Source organism: Natator depressus, chromosome 1, assembly GCF_965152275.1.
Source record: "Natator depressus isolate rNatDep1 chromosome 1, rNatDep2.hap1, whole genome shotgun sequence".
In the NCBI taxonomy this organism is placed as follows: Eukaryota; Metazoa; Chordata; order Testudines; family Cheloniidae; genus Natator; species Natator depressus.
Window position 1 is genome coordinate 256410693 of NC_134234.1, and position 20519 is coordinate 256431211.

Sequence of the window (20519 nt, forward strand, 5' to 3'; positions counted from 1 at the left end):
AGGAGATGCATTGAATCAGCACATCTAGCTCCGTACCCTTCTGAAAGAATTGGGTTTGAGGGCATCTTGAGCTCCTCCAGGCAGATTTTTCTGCCTTTTGGGCATGTGCAATCAGGGTTCTGCTGACAAGAATGGATTGGGCTTGAAGATTTGGGTTTTTTGATTAGCTGTGGCTGAGGGCTTGTTCTGACGGCTGGGCTAGCAAAATTTCTTTAAGTCAGTTGCAGAATTCATTGAGAATGCCATATAGTGGTTGCTAGCCACTCCTCAGGCACTCCCTCTCTTAATACTTAGACTGGACCTGTTGCACATGGCAGGGTCTGGGGCAACCAGCCAATCCACCTATTTAGGTTTTGGTCTGGAACCAGGGAAAAGGCTGTCTACCATTCTTGAGGGAGGGAGAGAGGCTAACTCGGACCCCTCCTTACAAAGTAAAATAGAAAGCAGGTGAGTTTGTCATCCTCCCTTAGGAAGACATAGGGTGGGGAAGGAGGCAGGGACTCATTGCCTTTGAAGGAAGAGGGACCTAGTGCTTTTAATATACAAAGCTTTAGTCCTTACCTAGTCAGCGGTAAGAGTAACAAACTGTAGAGCTTAAAGACAGCTTGAAAAAGTAGTGAGTCATGTGGCAGCTATAAGTCAGTTTTTTGCATTATTTGGGGTAATTATTAGGACTGCAGTTCATTTCTCTTTTCTGGTTCATTTAGTGATGCATTTTGTCATTTCAGTTTTTTTTTTCTTTAAACAATTAACTTACACCTTATTTTTGGTCAATAAATCTTGCACCTTCTGGTAAGCTATTTCCTGTGGCTGCCTCTGGGATTCCCTAGCACTGCATCTGCAGTGCATCTGCAGTACTTCCAAGCATGCACATGCTGCCATTTTCCCACTAAGACTTATATTATACAGTGTGCGAGTGAGGCAGGGGTGTTCAGACATGCAGGGACACCCTATACATGAACTGCATGATACATATTATTTTATTTGCTGACAAATAACTGCTCTGGCAGATTTTCATGCACAAAAGCCTTGTCCTGTGCAATGTGAGGGTTTTGCAAAATGCAAGGTGTGCGTAGATGTTAACAAAACTCAAAGGATAAAGATGTAAATTATTTATTTATTGACCATGACAAGAACAGAACAGCCTTATGCATTTCTATTTGTAATTATTTCAACACTGTAAAAGAGGTCTGATGAAGCGCAATGTTGGGGCAAGATACCACAAAGCTACACTGAAGTTTGACATAGCCATTGTGAAAATTACTACTGACATAGAGCATCCTTAGCAGTTCGGGAAGCTGTCGAGAACTTGCTCAGATACTGAATGTCACCAACCAGGCTTGCCATCTGTCTGCCAATGGTTTGCAGCTCCTGGGTCACTTTGCCTACATCCCCTCGCAATCCCAGAACTGCATTTTTTATCTCCTCCAAAGTGCCCAGGGCTTTCTGTGTAGTGCCCCCATTAGGTGACCCTCCAGCAGAAGGCATACTGCGGCTAGCCACAGGAGCTACATTCTGCACAGGAAATGCCCCCCAACTCCCACCAGAAATGCGGAGAATTCTGCTCTCAAAACTGTTCACTTTTCCAGCGCAATGTCTCGAATTATCTGGGAGGAGATTCAGGATGCTGGTGTTTTCACTCTCCTCTTCCTCAGATCTTTGGCAAGAAAAAGGATGTGTAACCCTGTCCTTGAGATCATTAAAGAAAACGGAAGAGGAGAGCTTGGGAGGTGAGGACAAGCCTGAAGGTCCACAGGAAGGGATAAGGTTAGGCTGAACTATGTTCTCTGGAACAACTGAGTCTGGGGATGAGATGGAAAAGGTGGAAAAAGAGGAAGTTGTTGCCATGGAGCTGGTCGAATCTAAAACGTATGTAAAAGAGAAAATAAAATGAACACTATACAATCTTTGCATAAAATTAATGTTAGTAGTAGTAAATTATTTATACTAAGATAGTGTCTGAAGGCCCAATTGGGCCCTGGGTCCCATTGTGCTGGGTATTGGGCACACACACACCCAAGCGATAACCCCTGCCCTAAAAGGCTTACAGTCTAAAGACACAAACAGTAGAGCTGGTAGGAAAATGAGGTGGTATTGTATGTAACATTCAGTCCACATGCTGTACTTGACACAAGACCCAAACAGCTTTAACGATGGACTGATTTACAAGCCAAAAAGCACCTACTAAAACATCCAGCATGGTGCTAAATTGTAACAGACCAATGTTCAGGTTTATAGGTGGAACAGCCGCTTATTTCAAAATTCATGAGACAATTCCTGATTTTCATACATGACCTGAGAGCACAGAGCTTGTAGGACAGCTAGAGAATATAGGAATGACATTTCTAGGCCCCATAGCCTTACAAAGACATTACACTGAGCATTAAATCCTCAGAGCCAGAGCAGTTCCCAGCACACCTTGGGACAGTGGGGAAGGTAGCTTTATGCCAACTTTGCAGTCGTCCTCCCTTTCCTAGGACCAGTTGGAGACTTGTTTGGCCCCTGGAGTAACTAAGAGCAGCCTCTGGGCTGCTCTAAGTCACACCAGTTTGTAATGGTCCCAGAGTTCATTATACTACCTGAGGATCACTACAGTGCAGCACTCTCCCTACTTTAAGGGCTTGGAAGGAGAGAGTTATGTAATGCTAGCCTTATTCCCCCATGCTGGAGGAATCCGTAGCTGTCTTTTTAGAAAAGCTTTGTCTTTATTGCACTGCCAGAGTGCCAAAAAGGAGCTTTGTTGTGGGCCATGACCTAGCACTCAGTCTTCACACTGTGACATTTTACTGATGCCCCATATCATTGCATCACTGTGCACTGATTCCACCTCCTATGTGAAAAAGCAAATATGATGCAATTATTTTGTCCTGCAGGATAAAAATAAAAAAGATGGAGTGACACAAATAACTACTGGCTCTGAAAGGAGCAGTTTAACAGATTTTTTGCCTCCAGGCTACTGATAATATTTTGATTATATCTACTACTATCTAAAATATAAACACATATGTAATTTAACAGTAAGAGTACCTGTCTTGCAAATCTCCATGTACAATCTATAAGAGGGCTTGGATGTCTGACTGTCACCAAACTGATCAGACTTTATTTATTTATTTATTTTTAATTCTTTTTCTGGGATGGAGAGATTCTCCACTTGATTGCTGCTTCCATGAGTAACTGGCTTCCTCTTCTATTCTGAAAATACTTTGTATCTCCTTGGTGGCATCAATTTAGTTTCATTTGGTAGTAGTGACACTTTATTGGAGTAAAGTTTCTTCTTTTAGAGGTTCCACCCTCTTCAAGGTGGTCACTTTCATCTTAGGGTGCAATCCACCATGTTTTCCACACTCTCCTAAACAATTATATGCACAAAATGCTAAAATGAATCTGGCTCAGTGATCTAGACTGAGTATGATATGTTGCCAGGCAGAGATGGATTCCTGAGAGGTGAGAGCAATAAACTGGCTCAACACAGTGACTATGAGGTGAAGAGGGGAATAATGCTTAATGCAACTCACTTAAAAACATTACCAAATGATTGCATTTTTGTTTACATTTTCAAGACCCAAGAATGTTTCTTTGCGTACAACAACATTCTATAAACCTAAATGGGAAAGTCTCAGAAATGCCAATTTTAAACTTAAAAAATAGTTGCTTTCAAAAGCAACTGATTCTTTATCAGCAAGTGAGAAGCATTTCTTAGTAATGACAGGTTTTAGAGTAACAGCCGTGTTAGTCTGTATTCGCAAAAAGAAAAGGCGTACTTGTGGCACCTTAGAGACTAACCAATTTATTTGAGCATAAGCTTTCGTGAGCTACACAGCTCACTTCATCGGATGCACTGATGAAGTGAGCTGTAGCTCACGAAAGCTTATGCTCAAATAAATTGGTTAGTCTCTAAGGTGCCACAAGTACGCCTTTTCTTATTTCTTAGTAAGTGAACCTTCAGAACACTGCACTGACTCAAAGGAAGGCAGCTATACATTCTCTAGTCCTGTCTCCTCATTCAGAGGTTTCTTCTGACATCCAGTAACTCTCACAGATGTGAACACAAGATTACTAACTCCTGACATTTTCTGTTTAGAGAACTTCTCATTTGAGAAGAAAACAAAGGGGTTTCATTTGTTTGCGTGTCACACGTATAAAGCTGTATGGTACAAAAGTCACAGGCCTAGCTAGGTCAGGGAACCAAGAATGGGATAAGAAACCTTTCACTTCTAAACCACTAGTTTCAGATATACTGCAGATCATTAACTACTATCTGATAGCTTTTCAATGGCTTAGGTGAAGTGAGTTTGTGGTCTCTGTCCAGGCCCTAGTAAGGGAGCGAGTTGGTACTACCGGACCCTCTTGTTGGCAGTCTCAGCAGAGAAGCCAAGCAGTGAATGGGCCCTGGAGATTGAATTCCCTTATGGTCAGGATTGAACAGTGGAGGTGGGACTGGGGGAAAAGCTTGTTCGGACATTATCTATGCTGTATCTGTTCTGTGAGTAACCGGAGAATTTCCGTCCCCAGCACTAATAATCCAGCACCTTGCAACTGCACTAAATTGACTTAAATGATGTACAAACATCTTACAGCATTTCCAGGGGCTCTGTTAAATAAATATACTTATTACTGCTTTCATTCTGTAAGATTTTGACTTGGCTTGTAGTATCTAATCTTGAATATGAAAATGTAAAGGAAAGATGTGACTTAACCTCCACTGAAGTAGCTCTGAACACTTAGTGTTGTCTTCGCCCTCTGTGATAGCAAGGACGCCTGCAGCACAAGAGGAGGCACCAAGGGCTTTTTTCTTAACACCTTCTAAATTCTGAAGCGCTGACTTCCTTTGCTGAGTGCTGTCACTACTGCAGGCAAGTTTTGCAAGAACTACCAAGAGGATGTGGGCTGGGAGAGGAGGTAACAAAGAAATTAGTCACGTGTCTTTTGTTAGACATGGAATGCACAAACTCACCTGGCCTTGGGGAAAGGTGGAGAGTCGTGTTAAATGTCTGCATGTTACTAGGTGTGGAGGGATTGAAGTTGAGCATGGTGGTTGTATTAAGTCCAGGGAATTGTTTAAAAGAAGCTGGAGTTGGTTTCAGAATCTCACTGTTTGCCACACTATTCCCTAAAGGATCAAAGAGGTTGAAGGTAGGGGAGAGGTAGAGGGTCTCCACAGAAGCTACACTGCTAGAGGGAAGAAAGTCTGGCTTTGGGACATATTGGCTGGTTGTGGCAGGCTTTTCTGGAACTGACGACTGATGATCAAGCAAGACTTCTGCAATTTTGGGGGTGTTTGCTGACTGTGTTCTTGAAGGAGGCATAAGAGTGATTGTTGAAGCAGGATTTGTGACTGTGCTGTATGTTCTCCTGCCGGTGCCCCATTTTTGTGAAGTAGATAGGCTTCTCTGTGGGGGGAAGGATATGACACCTGTAAGGCAAAAAGTGAGAATGTCACAGAAAAGGAGCTGCATCTTGGATGGGAAAAGTAATAATATTAATAACAGTACCTAGCTCTAAAATAGCATTTTTCATCAGTGGATTCCAAAGTGCTTTACAAAGGAGGTAGATTATCCTCATTTTACAGATGGAAAAACTGAGGTACAGATAGAGAAAGTGACTTACTCAAGGTTACTCAGTAGGCCAGAGCTGGGAATAGATCCCAGATGTCCTCCGTCCCAGTCTGGTATGCTAGCCACTTGGCTAGGCTACCCAAGTTAGAATTGCAATAACAATAATGCTTAGCATTTTTCAGCCATAGATTTCAGAACATTTTACAAAGGTGTACAATACAATATCTTAATTTTTACAGGGGAGTTAATGAGACCCAGAGAGGTTAAGTGACTCTCCTGAGCTTATACAGTGAGTCAGAGGTAGAGCTGGAACAAAAAGTGCACTAATGTACAGTTCTAATTATTACATCTCGTTACAAATTATCATAAATCGCTAAACCTAAGTGTCTTATGTATAATTAGAAAATTAACAGTCAACCCATAAGATGTAATCTTGACAATCTGATGTAAATTAAGATGGCAGTTTGATTCAACAGTGGAATGCATGAGACAGGCAGACACTCCTGAAATCCTTATAAGGTAAGTTCTATTACTTTCAAAAATTATTGCAAAAAGTTCTACATTTTTAGCTGAATTAATAGTTATTAACCATTTTTTAAAGTCCCTGCTTTGCTATACATTCAACACTGCATTCCAGTGTCTTAAGCCAAACTTTGGGGCTCTTGACTCCCCTAAGGCCTCCCCTAGATACCTGCAGAGGTGGTGGTGTGGAGGCTTAAAAGCAGGTTCCCTCCTCAGAGGAGTGGAGCTGACAACAGCACAGCATTGGCTCCAGAGCAGCCTTCAGAAATCTAATGGCCTAGAGAAATTATCAGAACTCATTTGGACTTCTATTTTCGGCACGGTGGCGATGAGTGTGGGGAATTGGGGTGGAGGTTGCCTGCTCACATGCATGTGCACACACACACACACAGAGTTATCTATCTAGCTATAGAGAGAGAGAACCTGCTTTGTGGATTGGAGCTGAGTTGTTTGGTGGAAAGGGACTGGGTGGTATTTTGTTAAATGTATAAAGAACAATGGTTATGTTGCAGAGGTAAAGCTAAAATAATAGAATTAGGCAAGGGCAATTGTACATGGTTCTGGGTTTTTTAATAAAGTATCTAAAAGGCTTTTTTAAAAATGGAAAAGGCAAGTATCCCTCCCTTCCCTATCGCAGTCCCTCCACTGCCAGCCTTAGTCTCCTTACCCACACATGCTCTGCTTCATCCTTTCCTTCCTCTTTCCTCTCTCCATATCACCTTCTCTCTGTCCCCTCAGTGTCACTTTTCCTCCTTTTGTCCTCCCCCTTGCTCTTATTAACTCCTCTTTTGCCATTTCCCCTTCACCCCAACTTTGAATAAACTTCAAAACATGCATGTTACTGATATGTGTCAATCATCACGTGGATCATCTACTTGGACCCCACCCTCCACTCTTCCTTTGTTTTTGTGCCTTTTAAGGCCCAATCCTGCTAACATGATGTATGTAATTTCAGGCAGACCAGAATTAATCTTGAAAATCTCAACTTCCTTATACAGTTAATATAGACTCTCAAAACTGTTTGAATCTAAGAAAAAGGGGGGAGGGTGAGAGGGGGATTAGCCCTTGTTTTTCATAAAGTGGTGGGAGAAGTTCTCCAACATATTGTCCCCTCCCTTTTTACTCTTACTATCACCCTTTAGGACCTTGTCTCAACGCAATTTAAGGACTGTTCTCTCTGAGCATTCACCAGAAGGAGCTTGGGAAAGATTGCTTCAGAGGATCTTGAGATGCTCCCAGTAGTTGGAATATGGTTCTGCCCAGGGTGCTGGAACAATTTGTATTGTGGGGGTGCTGAGAGATATTGAACCAAACTGTAAACCCTATATATGATGGAAACCACTTCAAGCCAGGTGGTGCAGTAGTACCCCTGGCACCCCTAGTTCCAGCACCTATGGTTCTGGCCTGCACATGATTCCCATGTGCTACTGCCCCTCTACGATATAAAGCTCTGTCCTACAGTACTAGTGCCTTCTCGATTGCTCTCTCTTGATATCTCCACTTTCTTTTTACTGGTACACACTGCATTATTCTTCATACACCACCATGTGGTTTTGTTAGACAGAGCTAGATTCCCAGAGGCTATTGCTGTGAGCAATTTCCATGTTAGCCCGATATGCATGCATGCATTACAGGTTTCAAAGCAGAGAGTCAGCAGGTGTGACACGAGATTTTTAAAAAGTTGAAATGTATCTCACAGTTTAAGAATGTGTGAATGAAAGTTCCTCTGCGAGTAATTACAGTTTTCAGAGGAAATAGAACTCAGAGATAATAGAAAGACCAGTACACTAACTGCCTGCTGTATTAAACTGTTGATACAGTGGGGAGATTGGAATCAGTTAATGTACTGATTCAATGGTAGATACATTCTGTCTTTTAACAAAGATACTGTATGTTCTTGTTAAATGTTACATTTGAGAGGTGGGTCTTTAATTGCTGGGGCAGGGGAAAGGGGGAGGTGTTTGTGTGTGTGCACGTATGTGCGTAGGTAAGGAGTGATGAGATAATATATTTCTAATAATGGAAAGATCTGAAATCTCTATACCTTAACTCTATATTTTTGAGAAAAATATAAACAAGATAGAAGTGTAAATTAAAGTGCCTTCTCAATACTATAGCCTTTGTAGAAAACACATTTGGAAGTCATTTAATAATACATACGCTCCAGTTTTTTCACAGTGAAACAGTGTAAAGCTGAGAGTAGTGGTAAGGAGCCAGCTGAGAAATATGTTGAAGATGTTCTTCCTTTTCCTTCCTCTTATTATGATCCGTACCTCTCTCCTTCAACATTGGGCTCCTATTTCATTCCATTTACCCTTCTGCTGTTTTCTTAACCTGAACACCAGCTTACGGAACCAGAACACCCCCACAGGGGAGCTAATACTAGGAAATGCTGCATTCAGCATTCATTTTTGGTTGACTCTCATTGCCTCTGCCCTCGGAACCACTTCATTCATTCCCCTGGAAGGGATAGGAAGCGAAGGATAGTGAAGAAGCACATATGCTACTGGCCAAATTCTGCCACTCCAAACAGCACTGTGGGCTAGATTCATGAGGGCATGTAGGCACTGCAATACTGACCATTGCACCATCTCACTTTTAGATGCCATGCTGCCTAGTGGAATTCACTACCCCAAGTTAGGGACCCAGTGTCCTTGTACAATATATGGGGAGAGTTAGGTACCTAAAAATGGGATTCACAAAAGCCAGTAAACCAAGTAGGGAGCCACCTAAGCTCCCTAGCAGGAAATGCAAAAGGGGTATAAGCCTATACCCCGTCCCTCCATGGGAGTTAGTCACCTCCCTCTGGATTTAAGCACCTATCTCTACTTGGGATTCATAGCCGTGAAACCTCTCCTGAAGTTAGACACCTAAGCCAAGAGGAGGCAGTGGTGCCCCCCTTATAGCAAATATCTCAGTGGTTAGCGCACTCACCCAGGATGTGGGAGACCTGGGTTTAAATTCCCCCTCTGCCTAATGTGGAGCAGGAACATGAACCCAGGTCTCCCACTGCTGAGAAGAGTGCCCTGACCACTGGGCTATTTGGTACTTTGGGGTGGGGCTCTGAGTCTCTCCTGTTGGACCTGTTCAACTGTGTATAAATAATTCACTGGGCCAGAGAGAGAAGGAGCAAGAGCGAGAGTGCCTCTGCAGCACAATGGTTAGGGCTCTCGCCTGCAGGGGTTGAGTCATGCTGGAATGCTCCGGAACACCACTCTGGCTTCTTCCTCAGACTTCTGGTACTCTCACTTTTGAGTGATGAGGAATGGAAATGCATTCTGGCCCTTTTTTTTAATGACTATCGCTGCTCACCTGGAAGGTGGGAGTCCTGGTTTAAATCCCTGTAGGGTGACCAAATACCAAGTGTGAAAAACTGGGACGTGGGCGGCGAATAGGTGCCTATATAAGACAAAGCCCTAAATATCCGAAGTGTCCCTATAAAATCAGGACATCTGGTCACCCTAAATCCCTAGGTTTAGTGTTCTACCCACCAGGACACTGGGTAAAAGGGAAATGGCACCACCTCCACCATTTTGTGTGGGGCCCAATCTGATAGACATGCTCTAAGGTATCCTCTGAGCATGCCTACTGGATCAGGCCCCAAATGCAAGGTAGGCAGGGGAATTTTGTGAATCCCACCAGGCCTTAGGTGCTTAGAGACTTTAGGGGTCTACTGGTTTAGGCAGCAGCTGAATGGTGATTTTGTGAATACCAGTGGCACTTAACATGCCAATTAAGTGCCTCAGTCCCCCTTGTGGATCCAGTCCTGTGTCTCTCTGGAGATTGGAACAGGTTGAGTCTGAACAGCTAGCTGCAGTTTCTATGCAAGAATTCTGCCATCCTCCAATAGTCGTCTCCCAAAAGATGGTGTGGGTTTGACAAACGTAAACATGCCCTCTATGTACATAAACAGTGGAACAGAATTGCCGGGAAAACATTCTGGCCAAGTTCATAAAAAATAGATGCTTTAAAGTTAGGGTCCCAAATTCTTATTTACACACCTAAATACGTGATCTGGTTTTCAGGAGTGTTGATTGCCACTGAAGTGAATGTGAGCTGCCAGGGGAACTGATCGCTTTTGAAAATTATGCCCATTTATTTCAATGCTTAAATAAGGCTGTAGGAATCTAACTTTAGACACCCAATTTTTGAAAATATTGGTTTCTATTTCTATTCACTTTGGGAATGTTTTCAAAAAGTACAAAAGAAGGTGAGGCGTAAACAGCACACAAATTGGAAATTTCTATTTTAGGGTGTTATACTGCCACCCATCACAGCTGTATCTGAGCCAAAATATCTAGGTTTCAATAACAATAGTATCTAGTTCTTATACAGCACTTTACAAAGGTGGCTAGTATCATTATCCCCATTTTACAGATGGGGAAACTGAGGCACAGAGAAGGGTGTTACTTGCCCTAGGCTACACAGCAGGTCACTTGCAGAGCCAGGAATAGAACCAGGTCTCATGAGTCTGTCCTGTGCTCTATCTACTATTCAAAGCAGTAGTTGGGGGACCAGCCTCGCTGTAACTAAGCAACCGACTTTGCTGTTCTAGAACTGCTCTCCCACAGATCTTTGCCCGTGATTGATCCTGACCTGCAGCACCCCTGTTATTTCAATAGTGCTGCCCTTTGACTGGTTATAAACAACCCATAACACTGTGCTCTCTTCAATATCTATAATTATGATTCTAGTCATAGTATTGTATTCAAATTTGTCTTGCTCAAGCTGAATGCTGTTTTGGTGCATGTAACTTATAGTCCTCACTGACTGTCTTATTTAAATGCTAATCACCTATGAGAGGCTTGGTTCCTAGAAATGATCAGACTAGTCTTATTCAATAGCTTGGTATCACAGTATCACAAATCTCAGATACAGAGAAAAATCATTAAAAGAGAGAAGGTTTCCAGGAACTAGTCAAAATGCATCCAAAACTGTTAAATCCCCCTGCAATAGTTTTGGGGAGAGATCCAAGAGCTTACTCGCTCCTTCTCTTGGCACTATCTGCAGCCAAAAGTGCTCCAGAATGTTACTTTTATTTCCTTGCAGCCAGAAGAATTTCTTCCAAAGTTGCAGTTAATTCCTTTTTAACTGCCTTGTTCCACAAACAAGTCTATGGACTCACGCATCAGCCAACAGACATGGTACATGAACTGTATTTTTGATCAGTTGGGCCAAAGATGAGTCATCTCCTCTGTCTCTAAAGATTTTTCAGTGTTTATAGTGCTTGCACTGTGAAAATACCCTTGAGTTTGCCAACAAGTATCACTTTGAAATGCTGCGTAAACATAAAACATGGGTCTCAGAATTGAGGAGTACACAGTTACAAGGTCACAGGCCACACTCTCACCCTGTTTTTTAATTTATAAATATAGATCTGATTCTTCTCTCACTTACACCAGTTTTACGTTAGTGGAAATATTGACTTCAGTTGTTATACCTTATGTACACCCGTGCAGGTGAGAGCAGAGCCATAATTCTTTTATATTGCATTATATGTCATCTGGAGCATACGAGTTGTTGCACTTTAATCAGATCACTGGTTCCTTTCGTCCTATAGGTTGTCTCCAGCAATGGACAATATAGGAATCTTCAGAGCATGGTTAACGTTCCTAGTAATTATGCAATGATGAGCATGAGGGTTGGAACTATTCCTGACACCTTCACTCCGACCTAAGCATAAGGATTGTTAATCTCATTTTAGCTTCTCTAGCTACAATGTTATTAATGATCATTTTTGTTTAAGGAGGAGTCAGGACCCCTAGGATCTGTCATATAGTGGGCTCCCCACCCCCACTCCCAAATAGCTCACCAAACAGAAAACAAAAACACTTGTTCTTTTTTCCAGAATGTAATCTCCCCCTTTCTGGATACAAGCAGAAAAATCAACCAAGGACAAGATTCTTCTCTTTCCAAGGTGCACGTTGTAGCAGCCAAACTCCCGTCAGGCTGAGACCAACGTCTTCCCACCAACTTTGTTCTTTCTCCTTTTTATACTTGGCAGCTGAGCCTTGCCGTTTAAATGAACCCCATCTACACCTGTCCTCCACTATCGTGCCACCAGTCTGATGACTTATCCTTTAGCATTGGTAGAAAAAAAGGGTTGCAGGCTTTAGCCCTGCCTGGGCAATCAGGATGGGGCAGTACTGAAACCTGGGCATGTAAGATAGTCTCAGTATTGCCCTCCTACAGTTTTCCCTAATTGACTCTGTCAGCCCATGAAAGGTTCTGTGTCCTACTGCTCCCTAGAGTCATAGATTCTGAGGCCAGAAGGGACCACTGTGATCATCTAGTCTGACCTCCTGTATAGCACAGGCCACAGAACCACCCCTAAATAATTCCTACAGGAGATCTTTTAGAAAAACATCCAGTCTAGATTTTAGAATGGCCAGTGATGGAGAATCCACCACAACCCTTGATAAGTTGTTCCAATGGCATTTACCCTCACTGTTAAAAATGTATGCCTCATTCTCAGTCTGAATTTGTCTAGCTTCAACTTCCAGCCACTGGATCATGTTGTTCCTTTCTCTGCTAGACTGAAGAGACCATTATCAGATATTTGTTCTCCAAGGAGCATTAGAATTGGGTTCATTGTCCCTAGTCTAAAACCCATCAGGGCTGCCTTGAGTTTTAGCTGAGAGCACTGCTTGGGAGCAACATGATGTGAACCATCCCCCAGAGGGGCTGAGCATGCCGTGTTCTCAGCCCACAAAGGGCAAGGCAACATACGGTGGGCTATTGCACTACTATTTTGCCTGTTTTCTTTTTAATGTCTTAGTTAATGTGTTCAAGGGTGGGGCTGTAGGTTAGAATTGGCATGCCCTGATAGAGCTGTGTCAGGGGAATGGAGGGTGAAACTGCTTTTAGCCTTTTGATGTGGCCCTAGGCAGTGCCAGGGCAATTTCTAGGGGCTGATTTTCTCTGACGTCAGACCAACAATTCAGCAGTTAATTCCTCTTTACTTTGTTTTGAATTTGAAAAAAGGCAAACAGACCACTCCAGGACATTACAGTCAATATTTTCCCAAACAGAACAGCCAGATCCATTTCAGTTTAGATAAAATAGAATGCATTTCTTGAGGTGCAGATGTGAAAACAGAAAATAAATGGTTTTAAACATTAACTGCCTGACAGGATAACAATAATGAGACATTCTGGAAGCTGGGCTATAAAGCTTGCAGAATAATTGTCCCACTAACCATTTTAAAAAGGACTGAAAGTTGCTTGTTGTCTAAATAGCCAAAGCTTCTCCTTTCAGTGTCTGGCTTCTCCGACCACGCACACAAACATATACAGGGTATGTCTACACTGCAATAGAATACCCACAGCTGGTCCATGTCAGTTGACGTGGGCTGTGGGGCTGTAAAATTGCAGTGTAGACATTGAGGCTTGGGCTGGAGCCTGAGCTCTGGCACCCCACTGACATAGGCTCATGGGCCTCAGACTTCTGGGCTATAAAATTGCCATGTAGACATTTGGATCTTAATGTGGAGATGGAATATAGGATCCGCTATGCTAGCACATCCTTCAGAAAGTTGCTTCATCGTGTCTTTATTGACAGAGATCTGCAGATGGAAACTAAGATCTACAATGCAGCGGTTATCCCCACTCTCCTATATGGGTGTGAGACATGGATGACATACCAGAGCCATCTTAAGCATCTGGAGCGGTACCAACAGTGCTGCCTTAGGAAGTTTCTCTGTATCGGGTAGGAAGACCATCGCACCAATGGAAGTGTTCTCTCTGCTGCTAATATGACCAGTGTTGAGGCAAAGATTATGAAACATCAACTTCACTGGGCTGGTCATTGTGTGTGGATGGCTTATACTCGTCTTCTGAAGCAAGTCCTCTTTTCTCAACTTAGTCATGGTAAGAGGACCCGTGGGGGACAGAGGAAACACAACAAGGGTATCATGAAAGTGTATGTTAAGAAGGGAGGCATTGATCCCACGAATTGTTAAGAGCTGGCTGGCAATAGACTGCAATGGCATCGTATCATACATCAAGCCTCAGCCCATTTTGAAGAGAATCACCTTGCTCAAGAGGCTGAGAAACGGCAGAGGAGGAAGGAAAGTATACAGCATCCCAGCCAGCAGTTGTGCTTTCTCCAAGCAACCACCTGTCACATACGTGGAAAAACCTGTGGAGCACAGATTGGACTTCTCAGCCTTCTTACATCTCATCATGACTTTTCCCCCTGACAGACATCATCCTCGTATCAAGGGACAGCCACCGAGGCATATGGGCTCTGGGACCCCATTAGGCTCCAGCCTAAATGTCTATACTATTTTATAGCCCGCAGCCCAACCCCCAGGCAGCTAAAACAGGCCATCCGTGGGTGTTTTATTGCAGTGTAGACCTACCGTATGTGTCAAATCCCTCAAAGGAAGTCTCCCACCTCAGAGCCCTGTTTCATAACCAGCTTCTCATTGAAAAATGTGGCTAATAATAAAGGCAATCTGATATAATACTGACATTTCTTTAGGAATTTACAGAACAAAGATACTGGGCGAATCCTCAGTTGTTGTAGCACCACTGACTTCAATGGAGCAATGCCAGTTCACACTAGTTGAAGGTCTGGCCCATTATTCCTTAACAAACATAAGACCAGTTCAAATAGAATGTTTAGGTGTCAGACATTGTTAAATCCTATTCCCTTTTCCCATGCTGGGTTTGCATTTTGACTAGTTTCTGGAAACCTTCTCTTTTGATTTTTCTCTGTATCTGAGGGTTTTTTGGTTGTTGTTGGGTTTTTTGGTGGTTGTAATAAGGGCTGCATTGAATTTCACAGCAATGCACTGCAGGCAGCCACCTTCTAGAATGAGCAACTAGAAGAAGGAAATTAGCTTTTTCAAAGGAAGGGGGAAAGGAAGTCACTTAAGTGTCATGTGTTCAGTAACTATGATTGCAGTCATACCTCATTTATGTTATATGAAAAGAGAATGCTGCAGGTTTTTAGGATATGCTTCTATTTCTCAGCCATCCTCTCTTTGGGGTTTCAACTGTGGTTTAACTGCTGTTGCTTTTACTAGAACTAAGCCGCATGCACCAATTTCAGGTTGCTGCTGCTTTTTAAAAATTCAACTATAACTTTTCTCTGTTCTTAGTGGGTACTGAGCAGTTCAGAAATGGAATTTGTAGATGAAAAACACTCAAGGTGTTCACTAGACTGCGCTAATAAGTCTGACTATTGGGTCTGCTTATACAACTAGAATAACTAACTCTGAGTATTGACTTTCCACATCTTAGTTAATACGTAATATCTGATTGAAGAAGTGTGTGTGTGTGTTTGCAATTTTCTCATTCCTAGAACTGAGACTGAAAAGTACTTGATAGCCAGGGTCAAGACTGTACAGGCAATTCCATGTAAGCTTTCACACACTGTTCTGCTGATTATTATGCTATCCTAATTATTTCACTCTATCTATTGCATCTCATATATTAGGAATGTTAAGCTCTTTGGGACAGGGACTGTCATTTACAGTTGTGTATGGCACACAGCACAATGAGGCCCTAATTGGGGTCTCTAGGCCCTACTGCAATATAAATAATTATTTAAAAAAATACACTTCATTCCTGATCTGCAGAGCCCCTCCTAGTCCAGCACTCTGCTCCCCACACATACCTCTCCCTACATACCTTGCAGCACTCTCCGCCATTCTAACAGTAAGCCTCTACTGAACATATGGGGAAAATGTTAATTGAAAACTAGAATGGAAAGACAAGCATAACAACCTATTATGCAACCTACCATAGACATGTAAAAGCCAGAAGCTCAAAACTGGGGAACATCCTGGCATGCTCCGATTCAGAGCTGTATGTTTTCCAAATATACTTACCAGTGGTATGCTATTCAGCAAAAATGAGGTTGAAATGGTGACAGTATAAATCAAAACTTTGGATAACATATTGAGAGAAAAGGGAGCAAGCTATAAGGGGAATTATAATTAGTGCAGATGCTTTCAGCTGAGTTGTTTTCTTTAAAAAAAAAATACTATATATCTTAAACCCCTTTCTTTGGTTGGGTTCCGTTCTGAACTCAGCCATACATGGTATCTTTGAAATCAAGTACCATGCACATCTGTTGCAGCCAATTTGATAAGCCTTATGCCTGACCAACCTGATTGCCTTCTATGATGAGATAACTGGCTCTGTGGATATGGGGAAAGTGGTGGACATGATCTACCTTGACTTTAGCAAAGCTTTTGACACAGTCTCCCACAGTATTTTTTTTCAGCAAGTTAAAGAAGTATGGATTGGATGAATGGACTATAAGATGGATAGAAAGATGGCTAGATCGTCAGGCTCAACAGGTAGCAATCAATGGCTCCATGTCTAGTTGGCATCAGGTATCAAGCAGAGTGCCCCAGGGGTCAGTCCTGGGTCCAGTTTTGTTCAACATCTTCATTAATGATCTGGAGGATGGCGTGGATTGCACCCTCAGCAAGTTTGCGGATGACACTTAGCTGGCGGGGAAAGGTAGATACACTGGAGGGTAGGGATAGGATCCAGAGTGACCTAGACAAATTGGAGGATTGGGCCAAAAGAAATCTGATGAGGTTCAACAAGGACAAGTGCAGAGTCTTGCACTTAGGACAGAAGAATCCCATGCACTGCTACAGGCTGGGGACCGACTGGCTAAGCAGCAGTTCTGCAGAAAAGAACCCGGGGATTACAGTGGACAAGAAGCTGGATATGAATCAACAGGGTGCCCTTGTTGCCAAGAAGGCTAACAGTATATTGGGCTGCATTAGTAGATCCAGGGAAGTGATTATTTCCCTCCATTCTGCACTGGTGAGGCCACCTCCCACTACAGAAAGGATGTGGACAAATTGGAGAGAATCCAGCGGAGGGCAATGAAAATAAGAAGCGGGCTGGAGCACGAATTATGAGGAGAGGCTGAGGGAACTGGGTTTATTTAGTCTGCAGAAGAGAAGAGTGAGGGGAGATTTGATAGCAGCCTTCAACTACCTGAAGGGGGGTTCCGAAGAGGATGGAGCTAGGCTGTTCTCAGTGCTGGCATATGACAGAACAGGGAACAAAGGTCTCAAGTTGCAGTGGGGGAGATCTAGGTTGGATATTAGGAAAAACTATTTCACAAGGAGGGTGGTGAAGCACTGGAATAGGTTACCTTGGGAGGTGGTGGAATCTCCATCCTTAGAGGTTTTTAAGGCCTGGCTTCACAAAGCCCCGGCTGGGATGATTTAGTTGGGGTTGGTCCTGCTTTGAGCAGGGGGTTGGACTAGATGACCTCCTGAGGTCTCTTCCAACCCTAATCTTCTATGATTCTATGATCAGCTGAGATAAGAACCATTCTAGAAAACACAGTGGGATTATTGTGTGTTTTTACAGGAGAACAATTTGTTAAAGGCATGTAGAACTGGTTTGGATTGTCCATTTTTCCCAAAATTCACATGACAGACCCCAGTATTATTTTAGGCTTTGCAACACGATCTGATGATAAACATTTTTTCCCCCTGCAGGATAAGTAGGGAGAGATTTCAGCCCTACATGTAGTGAAGTCCGGCTTTTACCGCAGGCAGCTTTGGTTTTACCTATTACATTCACAGGAGCAGAAAAATGAATCCCCTCATCCTTGTTCTCTCCCCTCCCCCCATTTTTATGATAGGCTTTTTTAGAAAGACATATTTATGGCCTGTTTCACAAACACAAATAATGAAGTGACACATTCTCCCATGTTTTTAAAGGTAGGGAAGGGCAAGGAGTAAAAGCAAACAATCCCTCTCCTCCCCCCCCCCCCAAATAGGCTTCTTATGCTTATACCTAAATATAATTTTATAACTGTGCTAACTCTTCAGTTTTGTGTCTTCATTAAGCATGTAAAAAGTTGCTGAAGCCTCATGGAAGACTTTAAAAATGTAAAAGAAATTCAGCTTCTAAGCTATGAGATTTCCTGCATTTCACTCCCCCTCGTTTTTTATCACTAAGGAGACAAGCATTGGCATGAAAACAGGATCTTGGTTCCTTGAGAGTTCACCTACTCCAGCTGCTTATTATTCTCTCGCCCTGTGTCTTGCGCCTGAGGTCCTAATTCTCTGCTTGTGACATCACTTGTTTCCACAGCAACCAATTGTGATGTCACAGAACTCTTACTTGAGGTGCAGGAGAAGAGATAGCAGCAGGAACACATGAACTCTTCTCAAGGAAGCTGATTTCAGCCCTTTGTCCTAATGAAGTAGAGGGAAGAAAAATACAAACCATATTGTGGAGAAGCTGAATTGCTCCTGCTTACAAAAATAACTTAAGCCAGCATCAGCTGTTAGAAAGCAATATACAAATAATTCCGTTTCAGAGACTCTTCTTAAACTAGGACTGTACAATTTGGGGTCTCAAAAGTATTAACTGAACTGAATCTCAACCCTTTCTCTGAAATGCTTCTGAACTTTTTTACCGTTCATGTTTCCTCCTCTCTCCACAGCCTCAAAAAACTTCCCTTCCTTCTAGACCCCTTCCACAGCACTAGCTCCATGCCTTAGCCTCTTCCTTCACTCCCTTCCCTGATTGCCTCTTAATAACTCCTTTTCCACACCTGTCCCTTCCTTCCTATAACCCTTCCCCAGTACCGTCTGAACATCCTGCTATCTAGTAGTATTGACAGCCTCTCTGGTTGAGTCTCATGCTCCGCTGTATTCCAATCTTCCAAGCAATGCATCCAGTGCACACCTCGGAACAGGGAAAGTTTAGAGTGTAGGGAAATGTAAATACAGAGGGTGCCCATGGACAAGCAAAGAAGCTGATGTCCTACATGCAGCAGCTTTTTTAGGGGAAGACTTCAGGGGGGTCTAATTAATATCATAGGATTGACGGTAAGAAACCAAAGGAGACAGAGTCAGAACAAGCATCCAAATTTATGGATGGTTGCCTGAAATCAAACTGAACCCTTTTTAGGTCTGCCCATTTCAATCAACTCTTTCCCCGTCCATTGGAATGGACTATTTCTTTGAAGCACAGGATACATAAACCAGAAGCTGATGTGAGTTTTGGCCTGTGTATCAGCTATGTTATTCAGCAGTAAAGTGATTATATAAAATGCCTCCCAAACTAACTTATTTTGGTAAAGCTCATTCAGTTAAAGATTCTCTATTAATACAGAACTTCTGTCCCTGCTCAGGTTTTGAACTGTTTAGCCATCATACTTCTGTTCCAGGAGTCACTGGCAGCTGCCTGCACCGTTGGTGGTGCTCCATTTGAAGAGCCCTCAGCATGAAACGGGTGTGGCAAAATGGTGGTGGCGGGGGTCTGCTCATCCTCACTAAATACTATCAAGTCCTGGTGGAGAAGACAATACAGAAATAATCAGTTAAGCAGTGAACACTCAGATACAAACCATGCTGCTCAAAGTGGTGAAGACTCGAGCTTTACAGGTGTTGTTAAAACCAAGAAAGGGGCAGGGTGTTAAAAACTGCAACTTACCTAAATTGTTTGTTTGGTTGGTTTTTAGTAAAACCACTGGCCATTAAATACAGACTGAATTTTTTTTTAAATGTTTAAGACTGATAAGACATTTATCCATGTGAGAATCAGGCCATTGCAAGTATACATTTAAGAACAAAAATAACTGAATGCTGACTTCTCTCACTTACCTACATGCTGAGATCTGAGTTCAGGGCGCTGCATTTCCCCTACTAAAGTTGATGTCACTAATGTCTAAAGTACCATAAAGAATGCAGCTCACTGTTCTGCTCTAGGTGTCAGTGATATGATCATCTATTATAGGAGAAACACAGAACCCTATAATGAGGTCTTGCAGGCTTTTCTGGTCACCTTTTAAAATACTAAGGGACTTACTTCAACCTGTTATTCTACTACAGGGTGACTTTTGCCCTAGAGCAAACTTGTAAAAAAAGACCGTTGATACAAAAAGAAATGTTCAGGCCCTATGTTTCCTTTGCTATTACTGAAAAGATTTGTGTTTTCATGAGGACTCTCTTTTACCAGTCCCAACTTCAGCTTCGTAATACTACAACTGCTTTGCAATTTCATAGCACCTTTCATCTGAGGATGCTAAAACATTTTACAAACATTAAAGAATGTAGCCTTACTACAGCACTGTGAGGTAGAGTATTAGTATTTTGTCTTTTCAGATGCGGAAAACTGGGCTAAGAAAAGTAAAGAAATCTCCCCAAGAGAAGAGAACCCAGATCTCTTCAGTGTCAGGTGTGTTGGGCCAGGTCCTCAGCTGGGGTTAATTGGTGTAGCTTCCTGGAGCTCATTAGAGCTATGCTGATTTCCACCAGCTGACGAGCTGGCCCAGTGCCTCTCACAACTTGTTTTATTTTATTTGATCTTAGAGGGAAGCCAAAAATTGGTGATTATAACATCTCAGCTGACCACTGATGTGGTTACACACTGGCAGCTAGTACAGATATGAAAATACTTTCATTGAAATAGGTAATGTTTCAGATGTTTTCCTCTCTTCACA

At 42.6% G+C, this 20519-nt stretch overlaps 1 protein-coding gene across 1 annotated transcript in view; it reads right to left on the reverse strand.

Moving 5' to 3' along the window:
* Nucleotides 1-1263: 1263 nt before the first annotated feature.
* ENTHD1 (ENTH domain containing 1) overlaps nucleotides 1264-20519 on the reverse strand; it is a 59005-nt gene continuing 39749 nt past the window's right edge. The window contains 3 exon segments of the mRNA XM_074950234.1: nucleotides 1264-1862; nucleotides 4955-5418; nucleotides 19200-19366. Coding sequence (XP_074806335.1) covers nucleotides 1264-1862; nucleotides 4955-5418; nucleotides 19200-19366 — 1230 coding nt within the window.